The sequence below is a fragment of the Styela clava genome, chromosome 3 (genome assembly GCF_964204865.1).
Source record: "Styela clava chromosome 3, kaStyClav1.hap1.2, whole genome shotgun sequence".
In the NCBI taxonomy this organism is placed as follows: domain Eukaryota; kingdom Metazoa; phylum Chordata; class Ascidiacea; order Stolidobranchia; family Styelidae; genus Styela; species Styela clava.
Genome location: NC_135252.1, coordinates 11,633,574 through 11,653,556, shown reverse-complemented (window position 1 = coordinate 11,653,556; position 19,983 = coordinate 11,633,574). Strand labels below are relative to the sequence as shown.

Genomic DNA, 19,983 nt, shown 5'->3' with positions numbered 1-19,983 from the left:
TTAAATTCAACAAATCCCTAATATTTTTATCAAAAATAAAATCATGCGGTATTTCACGCCATATGATCCAGTTCTGCATTAAAACTTTTGTTGCAAGTCAATTAATCCACATATCAAAAAAGAAAGAATGTAAAATCAATAACTTCAAGTCTATTGGCATATGTTTAACTCTCCAAAACATAAATTCTAAGAAACACAGGGTTTAACATGGTAGGCTAATGCAGGGTTCCGCTTAATCGCTATCAATCGAATGTCCACGAAGGAATTCACTGTGAAATTGTGGATCGTAAAATCAAATTATTACTGTTTTGACCATGAAATGAAGTTGATTTTTTTTACTTATTTTAGAAATAGTACATATTTTGTGTACCAACGCCCATACAATTTAACCAATTTACAAATTACCCTGCTTAAATTCATAATCGAACGCCGTAAAGGGTTTTTAGTAAATTGAAATTTATCGATCGCACCAGGCCGACAACGAGAGCTGACTTGACACTATCAAAATAGTCGTTAATTTAAGCGGTATTTAGGCGCAATTGAAACAACTTTCAGGCGTATAAAGTTGTAGAAAGACAAATACATCAATTAGCAATTTTATATAAATGACATTCTCATGAATAGACTTTATATTAGAGTGAAAAGATATACGCTACTTCGTTTATAGTAGACTTAGTTAACTGGAAATGCTCATCACTTCTAGTTTATTTTACAGTTTTCTCAGCTTCAATTAAGCATATTTAACTGTTGCATATTTAGCTATTGGTTGAAAAACCGAACGATTGAAACTAAATAGGCTCCATTGGAGTGCTAGCTGCCGGTGAAAGGTGACCTTGTCATACACCGATTGAGGAGAGGGCAAACAAATTTCTCATTTCACGGAGATTAGACAAGTCGATGAAGCCGTGGATTAAACCTGAATTGGTATTACAAGGAGTCGGAACCAAGATTACTGTGCTTTGGACAATCAATAATAATATGTCATAACAGAAATGAACATGAAATTGGATATTTCACGAAGACAAAGCTCGGGTGGTGGTTCAACCGGTGCTAATACAGGGTCGGGATCACTAGGCGGAAAGGGGTCTTTAGCGTGTTGTAATATGACGCAGTATCGCTTTACTGGGGGTGAGGTAAAAACTGTACAACTAGGAATTGCAGTTTTGTTATTTTCAATTGTACTTCTTGCAGTATTGTCATCTACAATGTTATTGCCTGCATTACAGAGTCAGAAGTTAGTAACTACGGTAAGTTACGATAAGTAATGATTTTAATATTAAATTGAGATTGGTATATTAATTCAATTATGGATGGAGAAACAATAGAATTGCTTCCTTGAATAAGAATCACTTTCGAAGTACTATATACCTATTGTAATTTGTGTTGGGCATATTTATGTAACGCTTATTTCTAGCCATCGGCAAGGATTTTGTATGGTGCACTTGTTTTTCTCATAAACATGGTGAAATAATGTTTTTGAGGGAATGAATTTAGCACTGCATTGTAACACTGAATCCTGTTTCTAAAAGCAATATTATCGAATCTCAAAATACTCATTTTTTAGTCTTGAAACTCCGAAAATATATAAATGAAGTTTTGACGAAATCAATGTCAATAAAACCGAATATTTTCACTTTGTCATAGTTTTTTAAAAGAGTGAGCTCAAATTAAGCAAAAAACATCATTCTTTTATGTTTATTATTCATCCGTTTTGTTGTGTATTCGAATATAGAATTTCTTATGATAATATCAAAACAACATTGCTAAAATAATTTGATAATGATTTTTTATTGCAGCAATGCACAGTAATACGCTCAGAGTTAAAAAGGATATTTATTGAAGGAGGACGAAACGATCCGAAACGTTGTGCAAGAGAAGGATATTTTTGTTTACAAGTTATTGTTGTTTATAAAACAGCAAAACGACAAAATGAAAACGTTCATGTAGACGCGAAAAACAATTTTAAACTGAATAGAACATCACAAAAATCCGAAAATCTGATAGCATCGAGGTGGGTAGCGTTATGGTTCTTTAGTATTACACACTTGAAACAGAACAAAGCCTTGAACACCCAGTCACTTACAGCTGTTTATCCAATGAATATTATAAATCAGGAATTCTAGAGTTTAGTATATCTGAGAAAATTTTTATTTTTTGGTGAAGTGATGGACGCGAAGTTGTGAATAGACACCCAAAGATAATTAGGTGAATTTTCCGAATATAACAATTTTGAAAAAATATACCCGATCGGAAAATTGGAACAGAAAAAACGTACATATGAAATTTCGACAGACACTTGTAAGTCAGCTTTATTGGCTCAAGGCAAATTATTACCAATGTAATACGTTTCATACATCCATACAATGTTATATACATACATATTCTTACTTGGAAATTTTTTTTTTGTGATGTACAGTTTATTGAAATGGTATTTATACAATGCATTACAGAAAACTACAATATCCACAACCCGGAAATTTTATTGAAAATGTTGGTATTAGGCCTGAAACAAGAACAAAAGTATACACGGCTCAAGCAATACGGGCTGTTCTGAGATTGAACGAATTACAATTTTCGAAGAGAGGGGTAAGTAAACTGAAGGGGACTGAAGCATAAACACTGTTATGTAGCATAATATATAGAATAACGTTTACAAGAACATGGCGTATAACCTACGTTAAATAGTGTGATTGCAACACTAAAATGGGATTAATTTTACCATATTCATCTGAAACGTTGATTAAACTGAAATGATTACATTGGAATCGCATGTCATTAGGTGTTTTTAAACTTGCAAATAGGCGATTGTTGAGATATCGTTCATTGAACTATTAGTCCGTTTTCTCATTTTTATTATTTAGCATTCATTTGTTGCAGGCTTTATATTAATATTTTTTATTGCCCATGCATCTATATAAAGATTTATGACTTTTTTCTGACGAAATCACATGGATACAATCTATTTTTGTGAATACGAAATAATCTAAGACTACCACGGTTAACAATTATAAGCTTACAGCGGATTTGACATTGACACCTCCAATTTTTGAGTTATTAATTCAATTTTATCTCACTTCAGGAAGTATGTACTATTCAACCTTCCTGTCTTCCGGATCCCAGTGTTGATTTTCGGAGAATAAATTCACTACAACATAGCATTGGTAGGCCAGGATTAAATTTTCCGTGTCATTATGATTCAAGAAACTTTGCTGATGTAATTCTTACAAAGAAATTCGACAAATGGACAATATTTCACTGGTAACGACTTAAAAATTTAATATTGGACATATGAAAAACAGATTCAGAAGTTTAGTCCCACATTTAGTCGTATTTTCCTGTTTTTTCATTCAAAAATTAAGACAAACTATCTTGTCGTATTCAAACATTGCTACATATCGAACTTTACTTTAAGACAAAGAAGAAGCGTTTTAATGCGAATGACCAGAAGATTATACGTTAATGAACAAAACACTCCCTTAGTTAACGAAATATATATATGTTCTGATATAAGGACTTTGACTTTGAGGTTAGTTTTAATATCTATTTCAAATATAAAAATAAAATAATGTTTTTTCTACATATTTCAGTCTATTTTGGCCTGGAGTATTTTTTGGATTGGGAATTCTAATTATTATCACCGTGTATTGCTGCATTGGTCGATTTAAGTCAGCCATCGGAGCCCCTGACAAGGTATAGACAGACAGAATTGATTCTGAATTCTATTTTATTAAAATGTAAAATGATTACATAATTCACAAGGAAAGTAACATCCTGCTTTCAATACCAAATTAACCAAGTTCGTTTGATAACATAAATCACAGAATATATTCACACTCTCAGCTATTTTTCAGTAAATTTTTAGAGGCCAGGGTAGCATTTCGTTGCATTCAACGAGTGGCATATTGGGTACATATTTTACCGTTGGGATACAAATATAACCTAACGTAGCGCACGAGATAATGCGCAGAGTTCAAAAGTTTTTTGCGCTAGACCTCATGCCATTCATAAACATTCTTTCTGTGTAGAATCATTACTGGAATGATCAATATTTGAATCTTTGATGCTGTATGATTAAACTGTAGTAGGAATAGTATACGTATGTGCTATTAGTAGAATGAATAATATGAAAAAGATTTTCTGGCGATGTATAAAGCTGGCAATATATGGTATTTAAAGACAAGATTTGATAAAAAAATAACCCGATAACTATAATATTATGTTGACTTGATTTAGGATGCATTTGGGAGTCTTGGAAACTATTCATCTGCAAGAAAGAAACCGTCTCAACAATCGTCAGTAAAAAGAACAGGAGCTCCAAGAAATTTGGGGATGTCAAAGTTTGCTTACAACTAAAGTCACACTTTTGTGTATGTGCAATTCATAAGAAAGATATATGAGTGGGGAAAGAGTCAGAGTTCTACTAGACACCCAGTAGAACATGAAGAAAACCTTCCGGATTAAACTTCCATATCACCATCAGAACTACACGAAATCTTACTGAGAAATAAAGTGAATGTCTACTTCTACTCTGTTCCCTGTTACCAAAACTGAGTCACTGAGATGCTGTTCTGTACTGACAGGATGTTATGTTATTGAATTTATTGGTTTATACTACGTTACTATATCTTATATCTCCTTAGCTTCAATTACTATGATTTGGAATTAGAGAAAAACTGTAAACCGGCAAGTGATCCTGATGCAAGTAAGAAGAAATTTTTTTATTTCGTCAAAAAGCATAACATGTTGCTATTGAAAGGCAATGGTAACCTAAAATTTGCCGTTTATCTTGGTTACTTTAATTTTTTTCATACGTGCTTCCTCTTCTGCCGTTTTTATGCGTTTCTGTGCGCCACTGAGAGATTTTGCTCTCGACATCATTCTGACAGCCTTCGTAATTTTGCCGGTGCGATCGAACCACAAGACGCCGAAAATCGACGATTCCCTGGCATTGTTACGTAACAAAACGATTTGAGCAGAACTAACATCAACGTTATAAGATGTGCATTACTGGTTTTGCAATGCAGCTTTTGGTTTTGCCGCTTAAATCTCTAAATTCTAACCGCTTGGGCCCTTTGCGCTGTGGGCCCACCCGCGACCGCGGGAGTTGCGGGGTGGATGCTACGCCACTGTTTCGAGGGTTTTCTTTATACCACATATAACTTATTCTTCAAATAAGGCCGTAAACGGTCACTTGTGTGTGTAATATTTCCTCAGACTTGAAGTTCCTCGTTAAGTGAAAAATCATCATCCAAACGTTGAAAAATATCAACCATACACGTATTTCCCATAATTACATTGATCAAAAAACTCTCAAAATCAGCTCCATTAATATGGCCCGATGAGAGTTTAATATCAAAATGTAATATGACTAATTTAATTTTCAAAAAGCCATCAAAACTAGTAAGTCAGACTCACCCATTTAGTGGCTTGAAATAATTCGAGGTCGACCGGATCCCCAGTTACTTTATCATCAATTGTAACGAGAGAATGGCAGCATGCAAGAGCGTTTAAACATTCTAAGCCTGTCTTTCCGTATTGAGGAAGCTTTTCATAATCGTGGATTGTATCATAAAATGATGGCTCGTTTTCGGCTGTTAAGAATAACAAAATTAGCATAGTGGATACCAATATCAAAGAATAAAAACACGCACAGCAAACAGACCCAATTGCGCTTATTTGTCAGGCGAGAGCCTAAATTAAAATTCAAGTTTGAATCGCGGCATATTTTATTTAAAGATCCAAATATGTTAATGATTGGAATGACCTCTATTGCTCACAACCAGTTGTTTGCTTATTTATAAGCTCAAGCCAATAGTTAAAAAGCCTGAATTTAAAATAAACTAAAACGTGCAACGTGTTTTTTTTTCGCAAAAACCCCTCATTCGGACCGTTTTTTTATGAAAATGATTGATGCATGGGATAATCTAAACGGATTCCTGCGAGAATATAGTATCAAAGGAATATAATTTTTGCCAGAACGTGTTTTTGCGGTAATGGTCTTCTGCCAGAATATAGCTTTGGCAAAAATATATGTCCAATATCTTCAATAACTTTCATGAATAAAAAAGTATTGTTCGAATATATGGATACGAAGATCAAATGATTAACAACCTTAGTACTAAAGTACACACAGAAACCTGTTTTCTGATAATTCAAACGAAAAATTACCCAATACCGTAGAAAATCACATCGGGTTTTTGCTTTTCTCTTTAACTACTGTGCCAATTGCTTTAAATTTTCAGTGTTTAAATATTGTATCTCGCTAGGAGGCTAAAAATTCATGTGGGCACAGAGGGATTCGTTTTTTGTATGTGATGGCGTCATCAAAAATAAAAGTTGCGCACATTGTGGCTGGTCCGCGTTCGCTTTAGCGATCTGGTGGTCAGGCGAAGTCGTGAAGAATGTGGTATCGCATGTCAACTGACAGATTGCATACCTAGTACATATCACTTCGTTTTGACTTTCGTGTCCATATATCTGAGCATCACTCTCTTTCAATACATATATTATTTGAATTTGATTCCATAATTTGCAAGTAATGATTACCGCGGACAACTTGTTTTCTGGTTATAGCGACAAGAATGGAGAATTTGTTTGCACAACGGAAGATATCGTTTATAATTTTTAAAATATATCTATATAGAACGTAATCAAATGTCAAGTTATTCTATAATAATAATGTGAAGATTAAACTCACCTGATGCAATTTGTTGAGTGCTGTCTTGTTCGATCCCTTTACACGGAACAACTCCCCATAATTTAAGATCATTTTCAGTAAGTGTTCCAGTCTAAATCACAGAATGTTTATTTAAATATTGGTATAATAGGTTGCGTGCAGAAAACATGATGAATATTCATTTATTCGACATTTCAATACGAAAATCAGTCTATAAAAACCGAACAATAACGAATCTGTTATCAAAAAGTAGCTGTAAAATAGCGGATTCCAAGATTGATTCTTTTCCTGAGTTCAATGTAATGAGTACCTTCACTTTGCATCATTTATACCCTCATTCAATCAGGTATCCTACTCCCGAAGTATGTGAACCAAGATGGCGGACACTGGAACGTAGTAAGTGTACCTGGTTAGGGTTAGGCCATACTTTTATTCCAATTTTCCTTATTTTAGTTCTATTACGAGTTCGGGGACTAGTCAAGTGACTCCCGTAGTATTTGTACCTGAAATTATGGCCCAACCCCAACGTGGTACACACACTACGTTCCGGTGTCCGCCATCTTGGTTTACATACTTCGGGAGTACTCTGAATCATACTAAGTTATAATATTAAACATATTTATTTTACCTTGTCGAAACACATGCAATTGATCTTTCCACTGATTGCAATTCGTGGCGGAGATATGCAGAATATTTTTGCTAGTCTTAGTCTGAATGTAAAATAACCAAATTTAATTTATAACTAGATACCCATTCAAAATTTTTTAGCGACAAAGGATTAACTCTATGGCAAAACTCTTCAAATCTCAAACGCTCCAACGTCGAAGTGGACCCATATATATTACTTGAAAACGGATAATCCTTTAGTAGCATATGGTGTCGTTAATCACCGAATTTGCCATGTGGAGTGACACACTTGTACTGCGATTTGTGTGACTGTTATTCTTTGTAAACACGCGGCCATCACGGTTTACCACACACGACCCATACAGCTCAAAGGTTCCTTATGTAATTTTATTACAAAACAACAATGGTATGCGGTACGGTACGCAGGGCAAAAGTGGTATGTTTGTGAATAAATACGATTTTAACCTCAACAAAATGCACTGTTACATAAATATAGTAATCATACCTTCTCTGGGCATATATTGTGGCAACCGTCAAAGCTGCCGGTAGCCCAGGTGGTACTATTGTTGTTATCAGATCCAGTACTCGTTTTACTATGAAAGAAGCTGGCGCCTGTAAAAGAGTAAAAATGTGTCAAAATGGAAATTCTAATATATGGTGCGAAACAATGTAATGTGTATACTTACCCCGAGAGAAGCTAAGAAGACGATTGCCAGGATTGCACCAAATAATCCTAAAACATATGATATGATGAAATAATTGGGGTATTTTCAAAATACAGTAGAACTGAAGTAAAATGAAGGAATAGCACTGAGTGTGTGTGGCCTGAACTTATCATATCTAAGAGAAAAAATATAGCGTTCAGTTGTTTAAAATATTGAACATCACTGACAGTGACAGCTATTTCTGCTATTATTCGAAAGCACAAGTCAAATCGAACAACGAAGTTTTATCACGACGATCCTAAAGTGAACCGAAAATGGATAGGTATAATTTTTTAAATGTAGATTACTTTTAGACTTAGGATTAAAGCATGATGATTTGAGCAACAACTTAGAAAAGATTTGTACCAAAGAATGTATAAAATATCATGGTTACATAGATAATATAGGAAAGCGAGTGTTTGTATATTGTTGTTCCTCATCATTACTACGCAAGAAGAGAAACTAAGCATAACATCCTCGCAAATTGATCCATTATCCAGAGCTTAAACTCGAGATCTCTAACTTGTTACTTTCGAACTATTGCAAACGTGTTTCAGGTACTTACCCAGTAGTAGCATAACAAGTATGAACTTGAGACTGTCATTGTAGTATTTATAATCCATGGGACTCGGTGATAACATTGATTCAATCATTTTCCCTTTCTCGGTGTAGAAACCTGAAAATATAAAATACAAAACTAACCGTTACATTACTCTATGATACCTTAAAAAACATAGCACATATTCATTGCGAAGTAAAATAAATAAAAATTGAGAACGATCAAACTAACATAAAAGCAGTTTTTTATCGTAATCTGTTTGCCCACAGGCTAAGATGGAGCAAAATATACATGAACCCCATTGTGTGTTGTGTAATTTACATATACCGTTTAGTTTCTGTGGCCAAACGACAGAACATGTAGAGGAAGTGATTTCCCTGCACCCCCCTATAGGGGGTGAACACCCCATATAAAATTTCAAACAACCCTTCCTTCACAAATTTTGAGATTAGACATCACACTTTAAATCCTACTTTGAATATCAAGGAAACTACCGGAAAGGCCGGGAATGTGAAAGAAACCAAGGCAGCCGCTAAGGCCAATAAAAAAAAACAGGAGCAAAGAAGTGACTGCAGTCATGGAAGCATCTGGCGCCCATCAACAGCCTAAACCTAAAAAAATTGAATATCCAGAAAGGAGCGTATATACAAAGGCAGACGGCCGTTCGATTACTGAACACATTTTTATCAGTTATAAATAGTTTTATCGCTAATAGATAAACATCTATACCACCCCGTAAATTTGGAAATACCCCCTAAAATGAAAAGCTGGGGATGAAATACTGAAAGATACTCATTTCAAGTATTGAGGCTGAGATCGGGATGTTACGCTCTTCCAGGTTGACAATGCCTACTACACAATGTTACAACCCTTAACAGGCATAATAAATCAGCCGAATCAGATTATGTAAATTAGTGACAATCACAAAGACAGTTTTTCAAAATAACCTGTCCGAATGACAAGAGCTCTTGGTAGATTATTTGTTTGATGATGTTGAACATCAACAACTTTAGTTCCTCCATATAATGTATGTTGTTTATGTCGACTAGGATCGTAGAATTCCATTCCAAATTCAGTTGTAGACGACACGAGAGGAGTTTTCAGAACGGGTACACTTTCACCTGATTATTCAATGAAAACGGTCTAGAATGCTGAAATTGTTATGGGAACATAGCAAAAAAAAAACGAGCAACGCTATCTTGGAAATATTTATTAGAGAAATGACCCAGTGGCGTGCCTGAACCACATTTGCTGTGGAGGGTAAAACTCCGTGGCTTTAGACCCATCTTATTATTTAGTTCAGAATCCAAAATGTAAAAAGATTATGTATGAGTCATAGACTAGTATAGAGCATCCTAAACACTTTTCATGTCTATCACATCCAGAAGTTGGTACCTCCATACAAAATGCAATTTACCAAGCAATTCATTGTAAAATTTGCTAAACAACAGTATGCAGTACTCTAATTTTAAACACTTATCAAAAACGATCTAAACAGTTAGAATGAGTACAGTTTCACAAAAGCAAGAAGAGTCGTGAAATAACTGACAAGTCCATGAAAGCAATTGGTGACAGACATGTGACATAGAAAAAAAAGTGAGAGAACGAAGTCTAAAGCAAAATTAAAACAACAATTTGCAAACTTGTTTATACCTGTCAACATGCTTTCGCTGACGACACAATTTCCAGACAACAAAACACAATCGCACCAAAGTGTGTCAACTTTGTCCCCTATCTCTATGACGTCACCAGGTAACAAAGACTTGCTGTCACGTGATTCAAATTTGTCGCCTACTAATACACGAACTGTTCCCGAACCAGAAGACATATCGTGAATCATAATATCTTGCTGTAAAGCGAAATAGAAATGTAATAGTAAAAGACGTCTGGTCATGATGTACATTGAATATTAGAATCGAGGTTGTTTAGTAATTGGCACGCAAAAGACAATTCACGCAAAACTTCAGGCTCGCAAATGTACGTTCTCACAAAACTACCTGCTTAAATCTTATATTTACATTCAATATCGGCAAACTAAATACTAGTAAATAGTATTTCACTTTAATTGTATCATGTGCAACCAACCGCGGGCGCCTCAGCAAAATGAATATCTGTCACGTTATAATATATATACAATAAATGCAATAGATATATACTAGTTTCTTAGCAATCGTACCTTTCTCGTCAAGTATAATGATAATGTGATTGATACAGTCGACATAACTACTATAACAGCTGGTAGACTGTAGTATTCATCCACACACCACACAACGACAGCAAAAAGTTGAAATGCATAATATGGATTGAGGATCTAAAAAAGTTCAAATGTATCATTACTTGCTAACACAACATATCTTATTTTGATTCAATTTTACAATTGTAATAGTGAGGTGGATAAGGGCATTTTTTTCGAGAAGTCGATTACCGCCACTGTCAGTTTGAAACCAAATTATAAGTATGGCTAATGACTCTTTTTAGTATTTGCTCGAGCTTATATAAGCTACGTAATGGCTAATCCGATGTATGAATCAGTTGGCGTTTGCGGCTACAAATTAGTTTGATATCGCGACTAGGAATGAGTGCGTTCCGAAAACTCATACTTTTGGACAAGAGGCCCACTTGCTACCTTTTGTAAGTATATATATGGATATGGTCTTTAGTATAATGACCAACGAGATCTAATGGGTGCATACTTCCAGAAATCTCACAATGGGTATAAATATTATTGTAAATGTAAGTTTTATTATTTTTTGGATAACGAAAATGAGAGATTGTGTTATACCACATATATATGTACTAATACTACAAAATGCATCTGTTCTACCTCGCGAAACAGAAGAACGACAATCGGAGTAATTTCAATTGTTATTGTGTTGATGCCAAACAATGTTCGACGATCTGGTTTATCACTTTCATTCAATCCTGATTTCATCTCTTTCATTTTTTCGATTGTTGTGTCACAGTCAAGGCCTCTGTTATAAGAAATAAAATGTATTATACATGAGAAATGCAGCGATTCTTGGATAGTTAAAGGAATAGGGATGTATATATTTATATCGTCCCAATTGTATTTAATCGTCGCCTCCGCAGAGGGTTGTCAAATAGATAGCTCGTTTAATTTTAAGGGAAGCTACACAAAATGCGTACTGCCAATTAAGAGCAATGTTTACTAATGAAAATAGGTTATTGAATCTAATCATTCTCAATTTACAGGGATTGACTTCTAGCTTCGTAGAAATTATAAAAATAATTCTTACAAAGTTAGTGGTATCGTATTTAATTTTACGAAGATAAATAAACAAACATAATAAATAAGTTTCAATGAAAAATACGTAGTAATTTCGTTTTTTTTCAAATACCTTTTTACCAGAATATTTTATGAAAAAACTTCAATTATGAATTAGTCACAACACAAGACGTATGTAAGAATTAGTATCAATCTTGAACTCAATGAGGGAAATCTTAAATAACGGACAGACACTGACGTATTGCAGATTTATTTTAACACGACTCGATCAACGATATTTCGTCATGGCATCTTTACATTATCATAATATGACGTTTTCTTCGATCAAGTGAGATATATAATGAATTACATTGGTCATGTAATAATTTTGTCTACACATATATTGGTCAATGTCAATTGTATAATGGTAATAATAATTTAGTTGCCAAGCAAGTTAGTTGTTACAGGCAAATCAGAACGGCTGCTTCTTCAAGTCTAAGTAAATTATGGCGCATGTATTACAGCATTTATTCTGCCTATAGGAGAGTTTAGTTCACTTGTGACGAATCGATGAAAAATAATCTTCCAATTGTGATAACTGCGTTTCGAAACTTGGTAATCGGTTTTCGTAGATAAATTGAAAATGTTTCAAAAGTATTTTTACTTTACAATTTCAAAATCGTTTTTATTTATATTAAAAATCTGACTTAATCTTAAATCGTTCTACGGATTTATTTGCCAATAATTTATTTACTATTTATTTTTCGTTTCGGAATATTTGACTAACACATTGTTCACAATCGACTATTTGTGACATGTTTAGAGTGAACATAAACAGACGTCATTTTCAGAACAATGTTAACTGTAAATAACAAAACAAAAAAATACTGGGAACGACTGTGCATAGTGCAAAATCAGTTGAATATTTTTTCCCTAATTTTTCCTATTTCAAAATAAAAACTTTAATTAAAAAAATACTGAAAAAATACATTTTGAAATTATGTGGTAATAAGTTGAAAATAAGTTGATCATGTTTTAGGTACAATATCCAGATTTCAAACTTCAAACGTATATATATATAGTGTATTATGATGAACCTTACCTCAGCGGTACGAAGGTGTCATGTCTCCATAAATATTTATGAAATTTATGTTCAAAATATTTAGTGGGCTGAAGTCCATTTTTGCTTATGCTGGATAGAGAAAAGTATGGGACGGCATCGTCATGTTTCGATTCTAGATCTTCTCTTTTCTGAAATAATTTTTTTTTATTAAATCAAGTATATATGCATAGTTAATAAAAGTGTTCGCAAAGAAATAGTAAAATAATATATATTTCATGCTTGATTTATGGAGTTCTAATTTGAGATGACTGCAAATTCGAGATGGCTATCTAAAATTATAGCCTTTCTTCACTTCTCACATTATACAGAAGAATGTGGTTTACAAGCGTACCACAAATCATATTAATTAGTTCGTTATATGATTGAAGCAAAGTCGATGTTTTGCCATTTCAAATACATAAGAAATTGCAGATAGCAAGCATGAATCATCAGCTAACTAGCCAAATTATGTGTTGCGTATGACTACGCACTTGTTATTAACAGTAAATTGCTAAATCTGCAAAATTGTTTTCATTTATCGTCTTTGCAAAATTTACCAACTAAAGATTATCATTGGATCGGTAAAATGCAGTTTGTGTTTGCTTTTATTGGACACGAAATGGACCTAAGGATCGTATTGTCATTTTGTATACTTATTCTTGTTGTTGTTACCGTATGAAAATTCGCCGCTTTCCACCTCAACTACTATAGGCCAATTGCTAAGAAGTTTCAGCGACTAAAGATTGTATTTTTCGCTAGAAGGCTATTACGATGCGTTGACGTTTTCGAAATTAAAAATTTCACACCTCGTGTCGGTTCCGCGTTCGCGATTAGAGCATCGTTCTCCTGTTCAAAATACCAATCAATTTAGAAGATAATTGCAAGTTCGGGAAATCAAATAATAAATTTTCACGTTCGAGTAAGTTTGTATATTTTTTAGTTCTAGTTTTGGTTCGACGCCCAGTTTCGCAAACGTGATGACAGTTAGAATACGTGTTCTAAAACGATCGGTGTATAAGGAAAACGTATAAAACATTGCTGATTACGACCTTGTCGCGGTCACCTTTGAACAATATAGAAAAATGCTAAAATTATTAACCCCAATTACTTCGTGGGTATTTATTGATATAAATAGGTTAGATAAACAAACCACAATGTAATTATATATGAGAAACCTAAAAATAATTTTTGAAAAAATCTGTACAAACCTCAAATCTAATTGCTATTTACGTGACGCAATTTACGAACGACCGTAGTGGTTTTAACGAAAACGTGGGATGATATGGACTAAACAAACCTATTACCTGTTAAAATTCTAGAATGACGCAAATTGGAAATTTATCCCAAAGTATGGAAATAATAGAAAGTGGATAAATGGATAGATAATCGTAAGAAAAATAAATTACACCTTAATTTTAAGAAGGAGAGATATTTCATATTACTAAGAATAATGATTCAGCTAAATTTTATTTATTATATATAAACTTCTAAAAAATTGATATTATATTTTCCGAAACTTCAAAGTAATTTTTATAAATTGATAAAATAAATAATAATATAATACGAAAACATACCGCGTTATCCGTAGTGATGTCACCATTTCGAAATTGCCTGATAATGGAAACAAAAATAAATTTTAAATCACAGATCAATTAAGCTTTTATCATCAGATTTCGTATGGCCAAGTACGAGGGATTTAAATGTGGACCTTTATAAATTAGACTCACATATGACTCAAACTTGGCCAGGTGTAATTTAAATTACAAAAATATCTTACGAGCAATCAATTGGATCAAGCCTTTTCACTGTTTTGACGTGGTTTCTTTGATATTTATCATGAAGCACCAAATGTGTGGCTCTGTCAACATCACTCGCACGAGCTCGTACCCATACCTGCAATTTCCAAATTTAGCATTTATGTAAAAAAGCTTATGTGCTGTTTACCGGCAGGCTACCTTCAAACGCTCAAAACAACCTGTTAAATGGTTGACTAACTCAACTAACTCTAATTTTGAATCGTTGGCAATCGAAGCAATGAATTGGAAACTTTATTGCTTTTGAAAATGTATAAATAGTTGAGAGCATAGTATTAAACGGACAAATATTTCATCGAAATTTGTTCCATGACTTCCTCTCAGTTTTAATAATAGCATCATATTCTTCATAACAAGTTTTTACTCCAAAAATATCAAGCTATCAGAAGCCAAAATTTGCTGACGATAGATAATGTGGTGTTGAATCATTTTTTAGTAAGTCGTGATATTCGTTTGAGTATATTTGTGATTAAAATTGCACACGAACACGTAAACCAGGACACAAGAAAATTGTTGGTGGATCCTACCCCAGGAAAGATTCCTAGATGGGTTTTGCATTTCTCCGCAGGCCAATGATCGCTTGTAGCTTTATGGCGTTGTAAGTCCAAGGGATTTTGATTTTAAGAAATAATTCAAACAAAACAAGAATTAAGCCACTCATGCTCGTGAAAGTATATATGAGGGAAAATCGACAATTCATCTTTTAACACTCATCGATGTTATTTGTTTGTTATTTTCACAAATTCTCCCAAAAGTATATATATTATTATTAAAGGCATTACATATATACACAAAGGAATATCTTATTGGTCCCGACAGACACATTGGCAAGCAAACTTACATACTCTATCAGTCTATCTAATTCATTTGTATTGGAACTGAAATGTGTTAAATACATCTTTCAACAAACATTGAAAATTTGGCACACAACACTTTAAATTTTTATGCGTCATAAAGTTTCCCCTGTCAACGCTTGGGGAATTATGCCAAGGACCTTGATTTGCGGGTTCATAAAACAACATCATTATCGAGTAAGTATATTGGAGCCAATATCCTTTGTTCACTAGTTTTGTTAAAATAATCTTAAAGGTTGTTATCAAATTGGGTCGAAAAATTTATGCAAAATTCCCGACAAAATAAATTTATATGAGTTTGAAATAGTGGCAATACTTCATATATTTCAGTTGAGGTCACTCACCCTCCACTCTGGTTTCCAATAAAATATAAGAAGAACCAATCCAAGTGTACAAATGGTCAACAAATAATATAATGCTTTTCTTTCGTATGTTTCTCTGTAAGACCTGCATTTCTGGAATAAAAAAATGGTACTGGTATTGGTATAATTTGATAAAATGAAATATATTATAGAATACACTATTATATTTTTACACTGAGTTGTTGAGTACTCTACTCCAGACTTAGTCTTGACAAATACCAATTACTTAGGACCTTTTTCCTGTGCTGATTAGGGTTCCTATTGCACAAGAATTCAAAAAAAAATTCCCAATCGAAATACGCTCGAATTTTGGACACTTGACGTCACTTCAGATTCATGCATTTTATAAATAGTTAACACGCAAGTTTTTAATTACTTTAAACGGCGATATTGCACAAATACGAAATAATGGTAAAATCCACAAATGTAAACAGGCAAAGATAATAAATCTGAGACGCGATGTACCGAGCGAATCAACCAACGTCTTTTATAATTTTAAAAGACAATTGCAAATTTTACTTTGACAGGCATTAAGCATTATGTGGAACGCGCTGATATAACAGTTGGTTCGTGAAATTCATGCAATTCTTACCAATTCATCGTCTGTTCCTTCGTTAATAATACATTGATTTACAGCCATGGGTTCATATGTCGTTGATATTGTAGCACGATCTAAACTTCTCGAAAAAGCTGCAAACACTCTACCTGATACTGAGAAAGGCAAACAGGAAACTATAATTAATAAAAAGGATAAAATCCCATTTTATTTTCAAAAATAATTTTTATTTGAAAAGACATGGAATTAATACTTGGAGCTAATACCTAAAAGACTGATATTGTTGTTTGATATCGGGTCGTTTAAAAACAATACCCCAATATCTATTTTATAATTGTATACTTATTTAAAATTACATTAATTTGATTTATATCTGCCCTACTAAAATTAATGCAACTTGATTTGACTGAGTTTTCTACCAAAGGTATGGCCGTTGATAACTCGAGACCAAACAACAACTTCTATTAATAATGATGAACACAATTGAAATTAGAAGAAATAATCGTTGAGCAATACGTACAGTCTAGTCTAGACCTTACTTTAAGATATTCAAAAGTTAGACGACAATTTGTCTATTGTAAAATTCTAATTTTAGGAACCATTGTTACATCACAATGGTCTAACTTCAAAGTCAAAATGTAAACCAAGATAGAGAAGACATGAAATATATTTGAATAAAATTAATTTGGTCATATATGGTGTGAAAATTTTAAAACGATTTCATTTAAACAAATTAAAAATTAACAAAATTGGATATATGTAACAAACTTATTTAAATAGTTTTGTGCAAAGAAAAACACGAAACAAAGTTTTATTGGACAAACATCTAGGATAGCGATAGAAGGCCGTTTTAAAAAGAACATGGTTACTGTTTTTATAGAGAGAACATATTAACTTTACATGAATTTAAGGAATCAGAATTTGCGGTCCACTGGTAGACCGCGTTGTTCAGTTTCACATTTAAGTTAATAATAGGGTATATCAAAATCTTTACACAACAGCACCCAACCTAATCGGTCTCTCTCACGACATCCTGAAAATTGAGACCACGGTTCCCGATTTATGACCCCTTCACGTAATAACACCACAAACCAAGTGGAAACACATTGCAAGGACTTCTGTTTTACCCGTAGATATACTGAGCATTGAATAACGAGATGCGTATTATTGTGTGACCAAGTTTAGACAAACATATTTTGGCTTTCTACAAATCAAATCCCGGTGCAATAACTAAAACTGTGTCTTTCGTTTCAAAGTCTAAATTGTGAATAAAGGAATTCCAAAGTTCAACAGAGTTATGTTACAAGTAACCGTAATTCGAAGCCGAAAATCAACACAGGATGGCATGCCGCACACGTGCACGGTGGCGATTTTCAATCTTCACAACATCCTGATCCGAAACAATATTCGCATTTTTATTTATTGTATTAACGGAAAACTTTTTTGTCAGACATGAGATAGACATATATACTGCATAGCAATGTGTAACATAACAAAGCATTTCATTCGTGTTACGTAGTATTTCAAGTGTGGGCAATTGTTTTTGACTCGCTAATATGTTGCTCTAAACTCAAGGTAACTTTACATTTAGCATAAGACTTAAAAGACATGATATATTTGTGCTACCGATGATTGGTTATTAATCAGCAATGTTGGTGGTCTGAATAAAATCTTCAAGATGCCATTGCCATGTACCGCTTGCGGAATGTTTTTTGCAAGTTGTTCATTTATTGTACCGATTTATTTTAGTCATGTTCCGTACGGATCAAAGTCATTATTGAGAATCCAACACAAGCTAACTAACATTTCCTCAAATCATAGACTAAAGATTGAATTCTACCTGTATTTGAGTTCAATTCTTTTGACTATTGCTTACACAGTCACTTACGTTTGAAATTTTGTTTATATACTGCCCAATTTATAAGTACCTCGTCGCTACCTACATAAACATCGAATTTATCCAAATCCTTTTATGCAATATAAATTTCTATTTCATAGAAATACGACTATTGCTTATACATGAAAATCACAAAACTAAATTTAACCTTCCGATTGGGTACGCCCAAAGAAGATTATGATGACAGTTATTATAAATCAAATCGATAATCTTTTCAACCATGTAGACAGACGATGGTCTGTGTGAAAATATCAGAGACAAAAGAAGAAATATATATAAATGCCGAAATTAACTAATTCTGGTGAGGTCATTGTTTATATACATATTTAGAAAATTTTTGGGTGGATTACAGATTTATTTATGCATTGAAAAATTTCTGTCTCCATTGAAATATATTTGTATATATTTGCCCTAGTCGTTAACATTTTCATGAATGATATTCATAAAATATTACTGAGCACAACGAAATTTGTCTACTTAGCTCAAAATGCTTCGAAAATTGAACTGATTTTTATTAGACCGCTGTCAGCCATACCAATTGTCCTCTTAATCTACACTACATGAAGCCATCGGCGAATAAAGATAACGTTTCAGGAGGTTTAATTAAATAATATATAGCGAAGCTGTTTATTATCTGTCGGCAGTTCGCACCTAAGTGTAACAATAATCAAAACTGCAGAATCAGTATAATTTGGTATTTAGTTTCAATTTTTTAATCGGTCACAAATATCAGATCCGCGTTGATTATTCATAGCGGTGAATTGTGAATAATACCTTAAATATAAAGTAATAATGAGAAAATATACAAGCATTTAAGTTGAAAGGGCATAATATGCCAAGTTGTGTTAGGGGTTCATTCTTACACGTGACTTATTCTAATTTAGTTTTACAAATTTGATAAATTTTGTGCCACATTCCAATCGTCTTTTTCCAAGTAAAATATATTTGTGAAATCGTGGCCGACCTTTCTAAGAACAGATATCCAAACCACGCCTTTTTAAAAAGCATAAAAAGGCAAACTAATTTCCCCAACTATGTTAATTAGGTAAAATGAAATTTTTTTCATACGTGGTTCAGAGATGGATAGCACCTTCATATTTCGATTTTTCTTGGTATATTCTTGATTTTCTATGGGGCATGGTTAAACAGTAAGTTGTTTATGGTATAAACACATTATTAGTTTGTGGATATAATTTCGCATCACTTATAATTATTTCGACTAACAGTAAAAATAACGATATTCAAGCCCCGAAAAATATTGCGCTGATCACCATTTTAAAAATATTATTCGACTTTGCGGGTAACTTAGTCTCCAATTTTCAACGGATGTAGACAACGGATCATTGGTATTGGAATCACAGAGTTTTACAGAGTTGTGTACGCGGTTTAGAATATTACGAGGCAAAGGGCAAAAGGCAAAGCCACTCACTCAAGGTTTTTCATAAACTTAGTTTGAGAAATGAAATAAATATTGGCCATTACAACACGACAACCTCCTATATATATCAATAGCTACTTGAATATAGCTTTCATCGCTTCGAACTCATAATAATATTTTCTCCGTTTCAATTATGATCAAGTACGCATTGTTTATAAAGGCGAAAAA

At 33.4% G+C, this 19,983-nt stretch overlaps 2 protein-coding genes across 6 annotated transcripts in view; one reads left to right on the top strand and one right to left on the bottom strand.

Moving 5' to 3' along the window:
* The window catches only part of LOC120342340 (polyamine-transporting ATPase 13A3-like), a 41,796-nt gene that overhangs the window by 8,565 nt on the left and 13,248 nt on the right, over window positions 1-19,983 (bottom strand). For all 5 annotated transcript variants that reach the window (XM_039411125.2, XM_078110501.1, XM_078110500.1 and 2 more), the window contains exons 2-16: window positions 16,517-16,635; window positions 15,907-16,017; window positions 14,672-14,787; window positions 14,469-14,505; window positions 12,895-13,043; window positions 11,391-11,538; window positions 10,743-10,877; window positions 10,220-10,415; window positions 9,514-9,687; window positions 8,573-8,683; window positions 7,990-8,036; window positions 7,809-7,915; window positions 7,305-7,386; window positions 6,698-6,788; window positions 5,416-5,591 (exon numbers count right to left, since the gene is read on the bottom strand). In XM_039411125.2, the coding sequence (XP_039267059.2) occupies window positions 5,416-5,591; window positions 6,698-6,788; window positions 7,305-7,386; window positions 7,809-7,915; window positions 7,990-8,036; window positions 8,573-8,683; window positions 9,514-9,687; window positions 10,220-10,415; window positions 10,743-10,877; window positions 11,391-11,538; window positions 12,895-13,043; window positions 14,469-14,505; window positions 14,672-14,787; window positions 15,907-16,017; window positions 16,517-16,635 (1,799 nt within the window). The remainder of the gene's footprint in view (window positions 1-5,415; window positions 5,592-6,697; window positions 6,789-7,304; window positions 7,387-7,808; window positions 7,916-7,989; window positions 8,037-8,572; window positions 8,684-9,513; window positions 9,688-10,219; window positions 10,416-10,742; window positions 10,878-11,390; window positions 11,539-12,894; window positions 13,044-14,468; window positions 14,506-14,671; window positions 14,788-15,906; window positions 16,018-16,516; window positions 16,636-19,983) is intronic.
* LOC120342341 (calcium-activated potassium channel subunit beta-3-like) lies at window positions 777-5,392 on the top strand. The gene is made up of 6 exons (XM_039411129.2): window positions 777-1,247; window positions 1,797-2,011; window positions 2,451-2,586; window positions 3,080-3,258; window positions 3,588-3,690; window positions 4,234-5,392. Exons 1-6 carry the CDS (start codon window positions 993-995, stop codon window positions 4,351-4,353), a joined length of 1,008 nt encoding a protein of 335 aa, XP_039267063.2. The 5' UTR covers window positions 777-992; the 3' UTR covers window positions 4,354-5,392.

What these genes read in the sequence shown, in the direction of transcription:
- LOC120342341 (XM_039411129.2), top strand. Translation starts at nt 993, where the DNA reads ATGAACATGAAATTGGATATTTCACGAAGACAAAGCTCGGGTGGTGGT. An exon ending in TACAATTTTCGAAGAGAGGG is followed by an intron (nt 2,587 to 3,079) that starts GTAAGTAAACTG and finishes ATCTCACTTCAG; the next exon opens with GAAGTATGTACTATTCAACC. An exon ending in CCATCGGAGCCCCTGACAAG is followed by an intron (nt 3,691 to 4,233) that starts GTATAGACAGAC and finishes GACTTGATTTAG; the next exon opens with GATGCATTTGGGAGTCTTGG.